Source organism: Sander lucioperca, chromosome 11 (assembly GCF_008315115.2).
Source record: "Sander lucioperca isolate FBNREF2018 chromosome 11, SLUC_FBN_1.2, whole genome shotgun sequence".
Taxonomy (NCBI): domain Eukaryota; kingdom Metazoa; phylum Chordata; class Actinopteri; order Perciformes; family Percidae; genus Sander; species Sander lucioperca.
This window is the reverse complement of record NC_050183.1, coordinates 2,670,625-2,684,285: the sequence shown is the minus strand read 5'-3', so window position 1 is coordinate 2,684,285 and position 13,661 is coordinate 2,670,625. Positions and strand designations below refer to the sequence as shown.

The following is a 13,661-nucleotide window of genomic DNA, read 5'->3' as shown; positions in this document are numbered from 1 at the left end:
ATCCGTAGCTTAACAGCACACAGTCATTGTATGCTCCCCCATCACCACCATCCCTTGACATTGGCCTAGAGTCCTGGCTTCTCTTGCAGTTCCCCTTGTCCCACCTGCTACCCTCCTGGCTCCTTGGTTCTAACCAGTTAACTGTCCCCTCTCCCCTCTTTTCCCCCACTCTCCTCCACTCTTCCCTGATGCCGCTCTACCCTCCCTCTTTCTCTCTCTCTCTCTCCCCTTTTATTCCCTTTTCTCCGTTTCTCTGACTGGCTCACGTGGGCTCTCGCAGGAGAGTTTGGGGAGGTGTGTCGCGGTCGCCTCAAGCTACCTGGGCGCCGGGAGATCATCGTAGCCATCAAAACTCTCAAGGTGGGCTACACTGACCGCCAGAGGCGAGACTTCCTGTCTGAGGCTTCCATCATGGGCCAGTTCGACCACCCCAACATTATCCGTCTGGAAGGTGTGGTCACCAAGAGTCGGCCAGTGATGATTGTGACCGAGTTCATGGAGAATGGAGCCCTGGACTCTTTCCTAAGGGTGAGACGAAGAAAAATGGCACACGCAAACACATTACACACAAGAATAGATCTAATAATAGCTACTCCCTATAAAACATGTATCTGTGATTTTTATCAATAATGCAATGCAACACTATCTTGCAAATAAGCCCACCAAAATCTGCTTGATCTTGCTTTTTGATATCTCACTTTCTTCTGAGCCATAAAGGGTCTTCTTAAGCTCTGCTGCAGAGCCCACAATGGTTATCTGACAAATGCTGCATTCAGGTGATTGGTGACATTTACAAAGAGCTCAGTCTACAATGAATCACTGCCTCAAAGTCACATCATACATTGTCTGCCAGAGAAAGGGGAAGGGAGGAATACAGGATGGATAGGTAGAAAAGAGAAAACAGTTACAGTGTGAAGTGATAGGAGATGAAACATGCAGGCAAGAGGACATATGCAAAGAACAATCTGTAAGAGACATTGAAAAAAGAAAGGCAGGTAGGACAAATAAAGGTAAAAAAGGAGACAAGCATATATCCCTTTAAACATGCAACCTTGATCTACAATCCAATCTATCCTTGTCATTCTCTCTCTTCCTTTGCCAGCTCAATGACGGGCAGTTCACAGTGATCCAGCTGGTTGGCATGCTGCGTGGTATCGCAGCAGGCATGAAGTACCTGTCAGACATGAACTACGTGCACAGAGACCTGGCTGCCCGTAACATCTTGGTCAACAGTAATCTGGTGTGTAAGGTGTCTGATTTCGGCCTATCTCGTTTCCTCGAGGATGACCCTTCAGACCCCACCTACACCAGCTCCCTGGTGAGTCAGAGTAGAAGCGTGTATTTGTGTTTGTTTGTGTGTGTGTGTGTGTGTGTGTGTATTCATGTTTGAAAGCAATGTTTAAAGGTGCTATATGTAACATTTTAACATCAATACTTCACCATTATGTTCATTCTAGTCCTCTTTACAAATTAATCCATAGCATTGCCAAGTATGAGTGTATTCAAAAAATAGATCAAGTCTGTTCCCACATGACCATTATGGGTAGACAGGGACTTTCTTTCTCACTGTGGATGGCAGGTGCAGGTAGTAAAGATAAGAACAGTTGGGATTCAATATATATATATATATATATATATATATATATATATATATATATATATATATATATATATATATATATATATATATATATATATATGTGTATATATATATATATATATATATATATATATATATATATATATATATATATATATATATGTATATATATATATATATATATATATATAATATATATATATATATATATACATATATATATATATATATATATATATATATATGTATATATATATATAGCTAAATTAATGTTTCAGTATAAAAGTACCTCAGAAGGGCAGAATTGTTATGGTGGCTATATAAAATGTTTTATCTGGACATGCTGCGTGTTTCCACTAAAGCTGTAGCAGCTTTCCAGACATTTCGTAAGATACTTAGCCGACAAATTACTGGAATGTGTGATAAGTAAGCTCAATTCTCGCTCAGATTCTCACATCTCACAAATAAGTAAAATTGGCAAAGCAGGTCAAGGCACATAGGATTGGGTCCTTTGAGATTGAGCATAATTGTCATAAATGAGCATGAGCTCTAGTACAAAGATAGGCAACCTCCGTCGGCCTGTATACAGAAGTCTAGTTTGTGTTGGTCTGGTGACTTATCAAAACAGGAAAAGGGCTCTCTTCTTTCAGGGCAACTCATCTAAAGCCTTCTGAGTATGTCACAATGGCAAGTCCCTTGGTGACAGGAAGCAATGGTGTTAATAGGGAAGTGTGTTCTTAACTTTGAGAGACACTGTTGGCATGAAATACCAATCCCTTCGCCTACAGTTCAGTTTGTCTGGTAGTTATATGAAAGGATTCTATGATGGTGATATGTCGATGTTAAAAAATACAGTTTGTAGCACATTAAATATTCTTCTGGCTTCACATGTTTGTGTCATTTTCTGTAACTGTGTTGTTACTAACCTTTTATGTATGTGTGTGTTTGGGTTCTACAGCATGCACCCACGTGTTGTGCATCAACACTTCCCTTAGACTGTGTTTTTCTCACCCTCTCTCCCTCTTGTATGTGTGTGATTCTGTGTTTGTGCTCCATCCCTCCAGTATTTCATGCTCACCTACTCATTCGCATATCCACAGGGAGGGAAAATTCCCATTCGCTGGACAGCTCCCGAGGCGATTGCCTACAGGAAGTTCACCTCGGCAAGTGATGTGTGGAGCTACGGCATCGTCATGTGGGAAGTGATGTCGTATGGCGAGCGGCCGTACTGGGACATGAGCAATCAAGATGTAAGCTGATATGAGGATTTTGTTGAATTTAATAATTTGTAAGCACAGGCATTCTGTTGAAATATGCAGCATTAAACAGTAGCATTTTGCCCTAGAAAATATAAATGTACATGTTTTCAACCACTTCTGCCATCACTGTTTAAAAGCCATTCTCTCCCTACATACCCACCCACAACTACCACTCAAAGCTGTTCTTTCTCTGGCCCTTATTTCTATGCATTCCCTAAAGTATTTTTCCTGTTTATCTCCGACTCTTCCATCATTTCCCTCATTCATCCTCTTTTGTCCTCCCTCACTTGCTATTTTGATCGACCCATCTCTCTCCTTGTGTTCTGTTCTCCCTCAACGCCATACTCTGTGATTAGAAGTGATTGTGATTTCTCTGTCATCCTTTCCTCAGGTGATAAATGCTGTGGAGCAGGATTATCGACTGCCCCCACCCATGGACTGCCCTACAGCACTGCACCAGCTCATGTTGGACTGCTGGGTCAAAGAGAGGAACCTGCGACCCAAATTCACCCAGATTGTGGCCACGCTGGATAAGCTTATCCGAAATGCTGCCAGCCTCAAGGTGGTCACCAACAGCACACAGTCTACTGGGTAAGTTGTGATATTCTAATATAAAAGTACTGTATGTTGGTCACCTTAAGTAAACGCAAAAACACAGTTAACGCAAATGTCATATCTTGTGTATGCTCGGTGAAGCCTGTGATTATAGAATAGAATAGACTAACTGTGATGCTGTTTCTCTTAGTTTCGCTGGAGGTCCTTGTTGAGTTTTATTAGATGCATTAGTGATCTTCATAAAGAGCAATAAATAATCATTATGGTCATTGCATCATGGATATTAGTGCTGATTGCTTTCTAAAAATTTGCTATGGTTTTCTTCGGTCATATGTTGAGGAGACCTGCTGGGCTCTTGTGATGGGCCACAGTAATAGGGCATTAGTGTATTGAATGAAGTCACTTGACTTTTCAGCAGTGAGAGTACTACTGGCCAAGCCATTTCATTTGCAGCTGAGCCAGAGTAACCACAATAATGATTTCCACTATGCACATATTCCTTATCCAAGTTGATACTGTGTTTGTGAGTCACTCTGACTCAGCTGTAACAATCTCTTATCTCCTGTAAAGTGCACATGTCTTCCCATACAACTCTTTAGTTCTCACAAATGTAGCCTGGGCCATTATGCAAATCCAAATTACCATCGCTCAATAGACAGCCCTTACAGCAACTCTTCCGCCAACTGGGAGCTCAATCAATGATGTCACATCTACATTTAGCTGCACTAACCTTCTCCGCAACCTGTTTCTTGGAAAGAATTTGGAGGATAGAAGGTGGTGGAGTTGGAGCCATAGGGAGGAAGATGACCTACCTATCTGTCCCTGCATCAGGGTCTTTCTGTCTTGAGGGAGGGCTACAGACAATCCTGGTTTAGGCTCAGGGGGGAAACCAGGGTCTCGGTTGGCCACCGGAGTGACGTTCTTAGAAGATTAAGCTTGCGGTTAATTAGCTCGATTAAGACGATGCAAAAAAGAGATGGGAGCGCCTTTTAATTAGCAACTAACGAGATTTAAAACGGGCCAGTGGAGAGGTGGCCTCCTGCCGACAAAGAAAAAAAAAGGGAGGAGTGAGAGATGATAGCGCCGTCCTGGTCGGCATTGAAGGGTGGCTGGAGGTAAGCTAACACTGTCTGGGATCAAAGTCCTTTGGTTGTGTGTGTTATGTGTACTTAACATGACCGCATATTGAATTGTAGGTGTAAAGTGGAATGAGCAACTGAGGTTTGTTGATGTTAGGTTTCCGGCACTAAAGCCATGAGTAATTTCTGTGTTTTTATTTAAGTAAATGCAGAAATTCACACTCTCTAAACTTCTTAAAAACAGACATAACCTTTTGGAGAAACATTGACAGTCCCAACCCTTGACTTTGAATTTAGGCTTGGCCTGTAACTGTCTCATTAGCTAGCATACAATATGGCCCTACTTTCCTGCTGTGTTTCTGCTTGTGGCTCACATGTGGCCAGCAACGGCTTGGACCCTTTTGAAGCAAACTTTAGAGGAGGAGGACTAACAATACTCCATTAAGAGAAGCCAGAGTCTGGCGTTAACAACGGCCCGAGGCCTTGGGCTCCGAAGCACAGGCCTTATTAAAAATCACTCCATCTTCACCACTCAATGGAGCCTCTGTATCACTGTTATTAACTCCCCCTCCATGCCTTTTCTCTTTTCTCTTTTCTCCCTCTTTCTCTCTCCATTCCTCTTTTAATTGTTAATGAATCTAATGCCATCAAAAAGGATGACAGGGATCAACAGAGCAGAGAGGAGGGGAGACAGTGGCACTCTTTCTCTTTGCCTGCTCCCTCATCTGATTCTCCTCCTTCAGCTCCCCGCACCTCCCTGTCTCAGCCCCCACCCCCCGCTCCACCTCCACCTCCTCTCTTGTTCATCCGCTCCACTTCTCTCTGAGTTGTAGCACAGTTTTATTAAAACTCCCAAGGTGGCCTCTCTATCTACAGCATTGATCAGCACAGAGGGTTAGGTTCTTCTTTAGAAAGGCCCTTTTGGGCTGTCAACAGGTGTGCAGAAACATGCAAAACACACTCAAACACATTTTCAGGATTACACACACACACACATACTCACAGGTTTGTGAGTCACTCCTTTCGTGTATTGCCAGGGTCCACAGGTTCATGAGTCAACCATGCACACATCTGTGTTTACATTCCACAGATATTTCTTTATTGTCATGAAGCATTTTCCCAGAATGTTTTTCCACCTCTGTGGAATGGTGTTACCTTTTTGTCTATTCAACCTTGGATGATGTTCCAGCAAGAACATATGCATACATGTTCAAACACACCCTGAGACAATGTACTATAAAGCATATGGCTAATAACCTACTAGTTAAGCTCATGTTCATCTGATTTGAGCTGACCAGGAAAAACTGCAGGAAATCCAATCTTCTCAGATCAGATTCAAACCACATTTGTATGCAGTAGCGAACCGTGACTCTTAAACCTTGGCCCTCTGACCCCCCCTTCCCTCATTGGGAAAAAAAGCAAACTACCAGCCTATCTCATTGTGTCCTCTCTTTTAGGACTGCAAAAGTTAGTTATGACAATTCCAGTTCTGAAACAAAAATTAATATACCAGTCCCATCCTTAGCAATGCAGCGAGCAAACAGGACAGAGAGAGTGAGTATTATCACCAACACAAAAAACAGCTGATTACTTAAGCAAAATGTTCCTTACAAATAATTGCATCATTACACAAGCTGCGTGTGCCCTTCAGCAGAATATGGTGACACTGGGTTTGGGTGCAAAATGCATGACAGCTATCCACTCCTACCACACAAAACCAACTAAATTTCATGTAAGCCTATACCATGGTGCCTACACATTATGCCAACGTGCACACAACCAAGTAACCATTAGCGAAAGACACTTCAGAAACATGGACAGTGAACAGTGATCATGGCATTTTAGAACCCACCACCGCAAACAAGCAATATTGTTAATAAATAATATTTTAGATAATACTTTTAGATTGGCACAGTGGCCTATCAAATATATATGCATGTTATGTTTTATTTGAGAAAACGGTCATTATGCAGAGTTACAGTAAATGCAAAATGTTGGTAAATTTATTCAGCATGGTGACCATTTTCCCAAATAAACCTTATTGTAGTTGAAATGTCTCTCAAAAGCCTTGGTTTTCGGCACCAAATTGAGATCTGGTGTAGGCCTTTCTTTGCCAATTAACTCCAACTTTTTTATTAAAAGTTAATCTTAAAAACGGCCTGGATAACACATTTTCAACGATGTCCTCCTCACCAGCTGTAACGTACTTACTCCTGGCTTCCATCGTTAACCAACAGGCTAGCTAGCTAACTTATCAGCAGTGCTCATGGACGTATAGGCAGTGATTGCTTGTGATTCGTGTCCCCTACAGCGGGCGGAACTTGTCCTAGAGTTAGCGATAACAAAGCCCGCCTATTTAGAGTGAAGACATGAATGGTCAATTTGACTGTCATTTGAAATTAGTCTCTCATGAAAAACTATTTCTCAGCCTTTGTAAATTTATACCTGGACCACCAATCACAGAGTTGAAAGAATAACATCTTCTTCCCAGCAACTGCAGAGGCAGCAACATTAATTTAACCCTTCACATTCTAACACAAACTAAATAGGTAGGTTTAAAGGGTTTATTTCCCCAAACACGTTTTGTTTAGAAGTTTAGATTGTCGAAATATGTACTGATAAAATTAAATTACAACTGATTACTTTTTAAACATTATTCTTTGGGATATATTAGGCCCTCTCTGAGTGCCTAGAGGGCCCTGGCAATTCCCCCACTGTTTGGTACAGTTAAGTGGTGCAACTCAGTACAACCACTCAGATTGAATTTCAAGTGGATTTTTTTCTGTTTCGTCAGTCCCCACAACAACAAGAAGAACAGGATTCAGCAAAGAGGAAGAGAGCTATACAGATATTTCCAGGGTCTGGTTCCTTGTAAATTTCAATGTGTGTAGTCATCATTCAAGACCAGATTTGACATCTGCTCTATGAACACACACCACCTTGCCTCACCAGCTGCAGCGCCAGCACCCACCACCCACCACCCACCACCCAAGCCTCCAGCCAGTCTCTCCACAGTCATAAAAGTGACCCCCCCCCTAACCACCCCCCTGCACATAACTCCTTACATGTGGAGAAGAGGACAGGGGAGGGGAGAAGAGAGGAGGAGAGGTGGAGAAATGGAGAGGTGGCGCTCAGCGGCGGGCGTTTGGGGGTGAGGTTGGCCGGTAGAGGCAGTAGAGTGACGACCTAAACCCTCTCTCTCTCTCTGTTTCTCTTTCTCCCTCCTCCCTCCCCTCTCCCCAATGTAGGGTATCCCAGCCCTTGCTTGACCGCTGTGTGCCAGACTATACCACTTTCACCACTGTGGGGGACTGGCTGGACGCCATCAAGATGAGCCGCTACCGTGATAACTTCGTCAACGCCGGATTTGCTTCCTTTGACCTGGTGGCCCAGATGACAGCAGAGTGAGTGGAGAGGGAGTGGATTCAGCTAATCAGGCCTAAAGTGATTGACTGGGCTAAGTTTGAGAGTCAAATTAGTGTTGTACAGATTGACCTTGAGGGAATAAAAATAGTCTAAATTAAACATGATAAGATGTGGAAACGGGCTCTAATTAGGCTCAGACAATAAATTAATACATAAGAACAGACGTAAAGAATTAAAAAAAAGCACATTTTACTTTGGTACATTAAGCAGACATTTCATAAGTATGTTTGTTGTGCTATAAAGATAAATCCTGCTTTGAAGACATACAGTATCACCTTTTATACTGTTATGTGTTCCAGTAACTAGTTTAAAAAAGGGGGAAAAAAGGAAAATGTGACATTTACTGGCAACACAACTTGCAGAGACATGAGAGAGAGAGATATATAGGTAGTACAACAATGGATTAAACATAAGCTCCTCTACACTTATTCTAATTTGGTATGCAATTGACCAATCAAGATAGGTTTGCTGTAGAACGGGGAGGCTTATCTAATCAGGATATTAATAACAATCACCTGCTTCAGAAGCCAACAAATCTGATACACAATGGACAAATACACAATTTAACAGTGTAGTACAATTTTTAACCAAACACCCGTTGCTGCTTACTTAACTACGATCTCCAGTTTACCTTGATGGGTCACCCACCTTCTGCCGTGTGTACAAACAGGAAATTATGTAATGGAAGTCATGGAAATTGAAGGCTAGTGATGATCAAATAAATGAATTAGGATTATAATGATAAATAAATTATCCTCATTAGCTGCATAATAGGCAACGGAGGTGGGGGTAATTTGTTTCAATTTGGACAGGCTGACAGGTGTGGTGTACTGGGGCTCTCTGTTGCCCTTAATGGCCAGTAATTCCTCTAATGTTGCCCATTTATTATCATTTCATCCTCCATCGCTACACTGATGGGAATGGCAAAATATGAAAAAACAAAAAGAAACACTATTTATTTGTGTGAAATTGTGGTAATGTGCCCTTATTTGGCTTTGGAGAGGATGGATGTGCAGTGTGGATTTGTGTGTGTGTGTGTGTGTGTGTGTGTGTGTGTGTGTGTGTGTGCTACTACATGCATGTGTGTGTTTGCACATGTGTGAGTTAATTGTACTAAAATGGATGGGGCCACAAAGTCATTGAGACAAGCAGAGTGTGTGGTGCCTGCATGTAATATTAGATTATCCAGTATTTGTGTGTCCGAGTGTGTGTATGACTGAACGGAGAGGACACAGACTGTGGCAGAGCCCCAACAGTCAGCTGCTGCTCCAGACGCCGTCCGCTTTTTCCTCAGCTATCGACTTGGGAAATCAAACAAGCAAGCGGAAAAGAGTGTTCTCGTGATACAGTGTTAAACCAACATGGCCATGATGATTAGATTATGCCGTCTGACTAATGATGGCCAGAGCAGGTGCGCTCTCCCAGGCCTTTTTAAGGGTGTAGTAATGTCCACTGTATGTCAACAGTTTTCATATTTTCCCACTGCACCCTGGACCTGAGGTTAAGGTCCTCTACTTACTCTAAAGATCACGCTGTAGCTGCTGCAAGCATCTTGACTAAAAGACTAATTTACACTTTGTAGTCTTATTTGCTTGGATATTTTTAAGCACTGAGGAATGTTGTGTAACAATGGCCAAGTTAAAGCTGATATACTGACATAGAAGTATGAATTACAGGCTCCTTAGTGAGTAATCTGTCAAGTATACAAAGTGGCAGGCTGGTGTGGACGCTGTGAAGTCTGCCAGCTGCCGAACAGTAGCTTAGTTTGCTCTTTAATCATTAACCATCACATTATGGCCCCTTGACTCCACTCCTCTTGCCCACCTGCCAGGCAACAGAACTATTTTGCATTAAGATCACCATTAACTAAAGCTGGATGAGTTTTCACATTTTGTTGACATACCCTCTGGAAGCCATTTTATGGGGGATTGCCAAAGTGCTGTCCCACCTGGTACAGTGTGTGTTTACTTGTGGATGAAAAGTGAAAGTTGCACTTCAACTTCAGACATGTGATGTTTGTCAACTTTTATTTTTCTTATGACCGAGCCACCTGTTCTCATTTTTCTTCTCCTTTCTTGTCACTCCACAGGGACTTGCTGCGGATAGGGGTAACATTGGCCGGCCATCAGAAGAAGATTCTCGGTAGCATTCAGGACATGAGACTACAGATGAACCAAACACTTCCTGTCCAGGTGTGAGTGACAGGACACACAGACAGATGCAGTCGAAGGACAGCCAGACAGGAAAAGGGGGAGGAACTGTGCCAGAGAGAGCTATTGGAAACCCTCGCTGCCTGACCCATCTCTGCCAATTAGACGCTATGAAACTGGCTTGCAGTGCCTCTGACTATTTTGTTTTTCTTTATTACACTACCACTTCCATTACCTGTTCCTGCTTTTTTGTTATTCGTCATAGTTTTTTTTTCCATCCAATCAGAATTTGTGTGTATTCCAGAGGAAGAAGAGTTAACCCCCTTATATCCCATGCGTGCCTCACCAGCTCTGGTGTGGGTTGACGTTTGCATGCATGTGTGTTGTAGTGAGGTTGGCCTTAGCCCTGTAACTGAAATGTCACACTCTGATCCTCACGCAAGAGCCCCTCCCCGTGACCTCTCAACCCAGCTTTGATGGACAAAATATATAGTAAAGAATGAACACCCTGGTATAAATAAGTGAACAAAACATAAAACTAAACAAAAAAACTGAGGTGTTTCGGAGCCCACAGGAGATGGAGGACTATTCTTTCCCTGATAGAAGTTGTTTTACTGTGCACGTGTGTGTCGGTCTCCATCTTCATATTGAAGGTGTGTTATCTAAAAGGGCACTTGCTGGAGAAGGGTGAGGTGGTGGAAGAGGATATATGATGGGCTGAGGTCAAAGGTCAAGAGGATGACAGAGGTCAGAAAGGTCCAAGTAGGGCAGCCACATGTTGGACACACTTGTTTTGGCTGCTGAATCCTCAATAGGTCACCAGATGACCTCTTCACCCTGACCTGAAGTGACTCAGGATAGCTCCACAGCTTGGGATCACCTGCTCATCAACTGTGTATTATTTTTGTTTGTCCACACACCTTTTTTTTTTTTGTGGCTTTCTTACACATTTTTTGGGGGATTTGTGGTTTCAAAATGGCCGGTCAAACCTAAGTAACCCCCACTGGACGCTATGTGTGATTAAGGGGGAGACGAGGACTGTGGCAACACTATAGAAAGACCAGTTGGCCTTTTGTGTGCATTTTTGTATGTGTGCGTGCGCATGTGTGCGTGTATGTGTGATTAAGTGTGCTTGGATGTGCGGGTGTGTCAAGTTGCACACAAGTATACTGTACAATACAGCTTCCGCTATTTGCCACCGTGGAGAATTAACGCATGAACTGAACCGTGACAAGGAGCAAATATATCTGAAACAATTACGCTATATTCTGTGGACAACTGTTAAACATTTTTTTTATTGAATCCAAAAAAAATGAACTTAGGACATATATATATATATATATATATATATATATATATATATATATATATATATATATGTATGCAACATGATGAAACTGAGAGAAACCATGATGGACACCTTACTTTCTACTTACTATTATCTGGATTTAGAAATAATCAAAATTCTTGTTTTAATTTCTTGACATCCTGCCCTATGTATTTATTTGTACCTCGCCCTCCAACCCCCGCCCCCCACCAACACCCAGATGGACTGTATTTGGGACAGTGGACTTGGAACAATCAGAAGAAAGAGAAACTCCAAGAGGATTCACCTAATGAATTGCTGATTATTAAACATAAGAAATTGCATATAAATTGGATATTGTATTTTTGTTGTTGTTCTAAACAGCCTGTACATGTTTTGTAACAAAAACACGATAAATAACAAAAGAAAAGTGGTGTTTTGACAAAATAGAAGTGTTGTTGTGGAATGTTTGATTTAGAGTGAAATTAACAGAAAACAGAGTAAGAAGAGAGAGAATGGAGAAAGTCAGGAGGTAGAGAGGAGAAGATGAACAAGTACTGTCACCCTTCTGCTCTCCGTCCATTTTTGTGTGAGTGTCTGTGTAGGTGTGTTCAAGTCTGTGTGTGCCACCTGAACTGGATATTAAGCATCCCCAATCCATTCTCAGTCCTAACAGGAAGAGCATCTGTGAAGCACTAAGCTGTTACTAATTGTCTTCTAGGCACATTTTTTCCAACTCAAATCTTCCTGCAAACCACTCAAATGCTTCCCTTTAACTAGGTTTTAATTTGACTTATTTACCATTGCCTCAAACAATCCCCCCCAACCCATCTTATGTTGGAGGTTAAGGAGTCATTAGGGGGAAGGTCCAGAGATGATGCAGCCTACCTGCCAATCATTTAAATCGCTCCATCACTCAACCTGCAGTTTGCCTCCCTGCAACAGGATGCTCATCAGTGAATCCAGAGCTGTCAGCTCGGTTGCCAATCTGGCATTGCGAGGATACGAGCAGGCAGTGAGCGCAGACATACGGTGGACTGACCTATCATTATCTCTCTTCATTTCCTGTCTGGCCTGCAATCATCCTGTCTCAGCTCAGACTGCTGCGTGATTAGTACAGTGCAGGATCAACAGCCCTGGCACGCAGACAGCCCCAAATCTGCAGACCCCCTCATCCTAAATGATAGCAGCTGCATCACGGAGACCATACTATTTGCACTTCTCACAGAGGGGTGTTTGAAGGTAGTGGATAAAGGGATGGGGCCGCACCACTGGTGTGATTTTCCAGACAGTCTTCATATTGTTGGGGTTGGAGCTGATCAATGCAATGTGTGAATATTATTAGTTAGGTGTGTAATGATAGCGTGATGTTAGTGGCCATGCAGTGTGTCTTCCCATATTACTTTTGTCAGCTTCTCTTAAGTCCCTTCAAAAGCTATGAAAGGATATTATGCAAAACAATGTGTTTCCTCTTTTATATTGTTTCATCTTTTGTCACAAAGACTTTTTCACTAGTACACTCTGTTAAGGGCTTACTAAACTGTTAACAGTTGTAGGGCACAGTCAAGTAGTAATTTAACTGTTGTGTACTCAAACTATACAGGAAATAAGTCTCATGGCTGAGAATCAGAAGCGCAGGTATATTTAGCAAGATTTGTTGTCACGGTGAGAAAGTGCTGAAAGTGTCAGCAAACATTTTTTTTCTTGATGTCATTCTGCAGAATTATTTTGTTTCTCCCCAAAGCAAAACAACATGTTGATTGGAAAAGAGTGACAGAATCTACTTTTGGAGATGAGAGAAGAGCAGAATTAATGCAATCAGAAGCTCACTTTTACCCAGAATCTCCCGGGAATATACAATAGTACTGTCTCTTACACTCAGCTCAATCATTCAATCAGCTAAGTTACTGTAAAATTGCATGTGGCACCAAAAACGACACAGTTGATGAGCATAAAAATAGAGCGGGGCATATGGGGGCTAAACACAATCAGATGGCAGACATGCCCACTCATGAAAAATGGCAGCGCTTTTGAGGTTCGTGAACTATTGATGAGGTGCACATGGTGCGCTGGGGTCTGGAGTTGTGTTCACTAAAGTCAACTGGCTGTGAGTGATGAGCTCAACTGGCACTGTTGCGCATCTTAAAATGATTAAACCGCTGCCACATCAACTGCAAACAATTAATCTTTAAGTGGATTTTTCACACATTCATGGGAGTGTTTAACATTTAACATTCACAGAGGAAAGAAACTCCTCCTGACAGCACACATTGCTGAAATTAAGAT

The 13,661-nt window shown here is 42.2% G+C and overlaps 1 protein-coding gene across 13 annotated transcripts in view; it reads left to right on the top strand.

Annotated features, from left to right (window-relative positions):
* LOC116055284 (ephrin type-B receptor 3) overlaps window positions 1-12,975 on the top strand; it is a 60,949-nt gene extending 47,974 nt beyond the window's left edge. For 6 of the 13 annotated variants that reach the window (XM_036007186.1, XM_036007181.1, XM_036007184.1 and 3 more), the window contains exons 11-16: window positions 281-528; window positions 1,103-1,318; window positions 2,665-2,850; window positions 3,251-3,450; window positions 7,742-7,897; window positions 10,009-12,975. In XM_036007186.1, coding sequence (XP_035863079.1) covers window positions 281-528; window positions 1,103-1,318; window positions 2,665-2,850; window positions 3,251-3,450; window positions 7,742-7,897; window positions 10,009-10,117 — 1,115 coding nt within the window. In that variant the 3' untranslated portion in view covers window positions 10,118-12,975. The remainder of the gene's footprint in view (window positions 1-280; window positions 529-1,102; window positions 1,319-2,664; window positions 2,851-3,250; window positions 3,451-7,741; window positions 7,898-10,008) is intronic. The other 7 variants (XM_031307161.2, XM_031307156.2, XM_031307157.2 and 4 more) reach the window with 3 other exon arrangements.
* The last annotated feature ends 686 nt before the right edge of the window (window positions 12,976-13,661 follow it).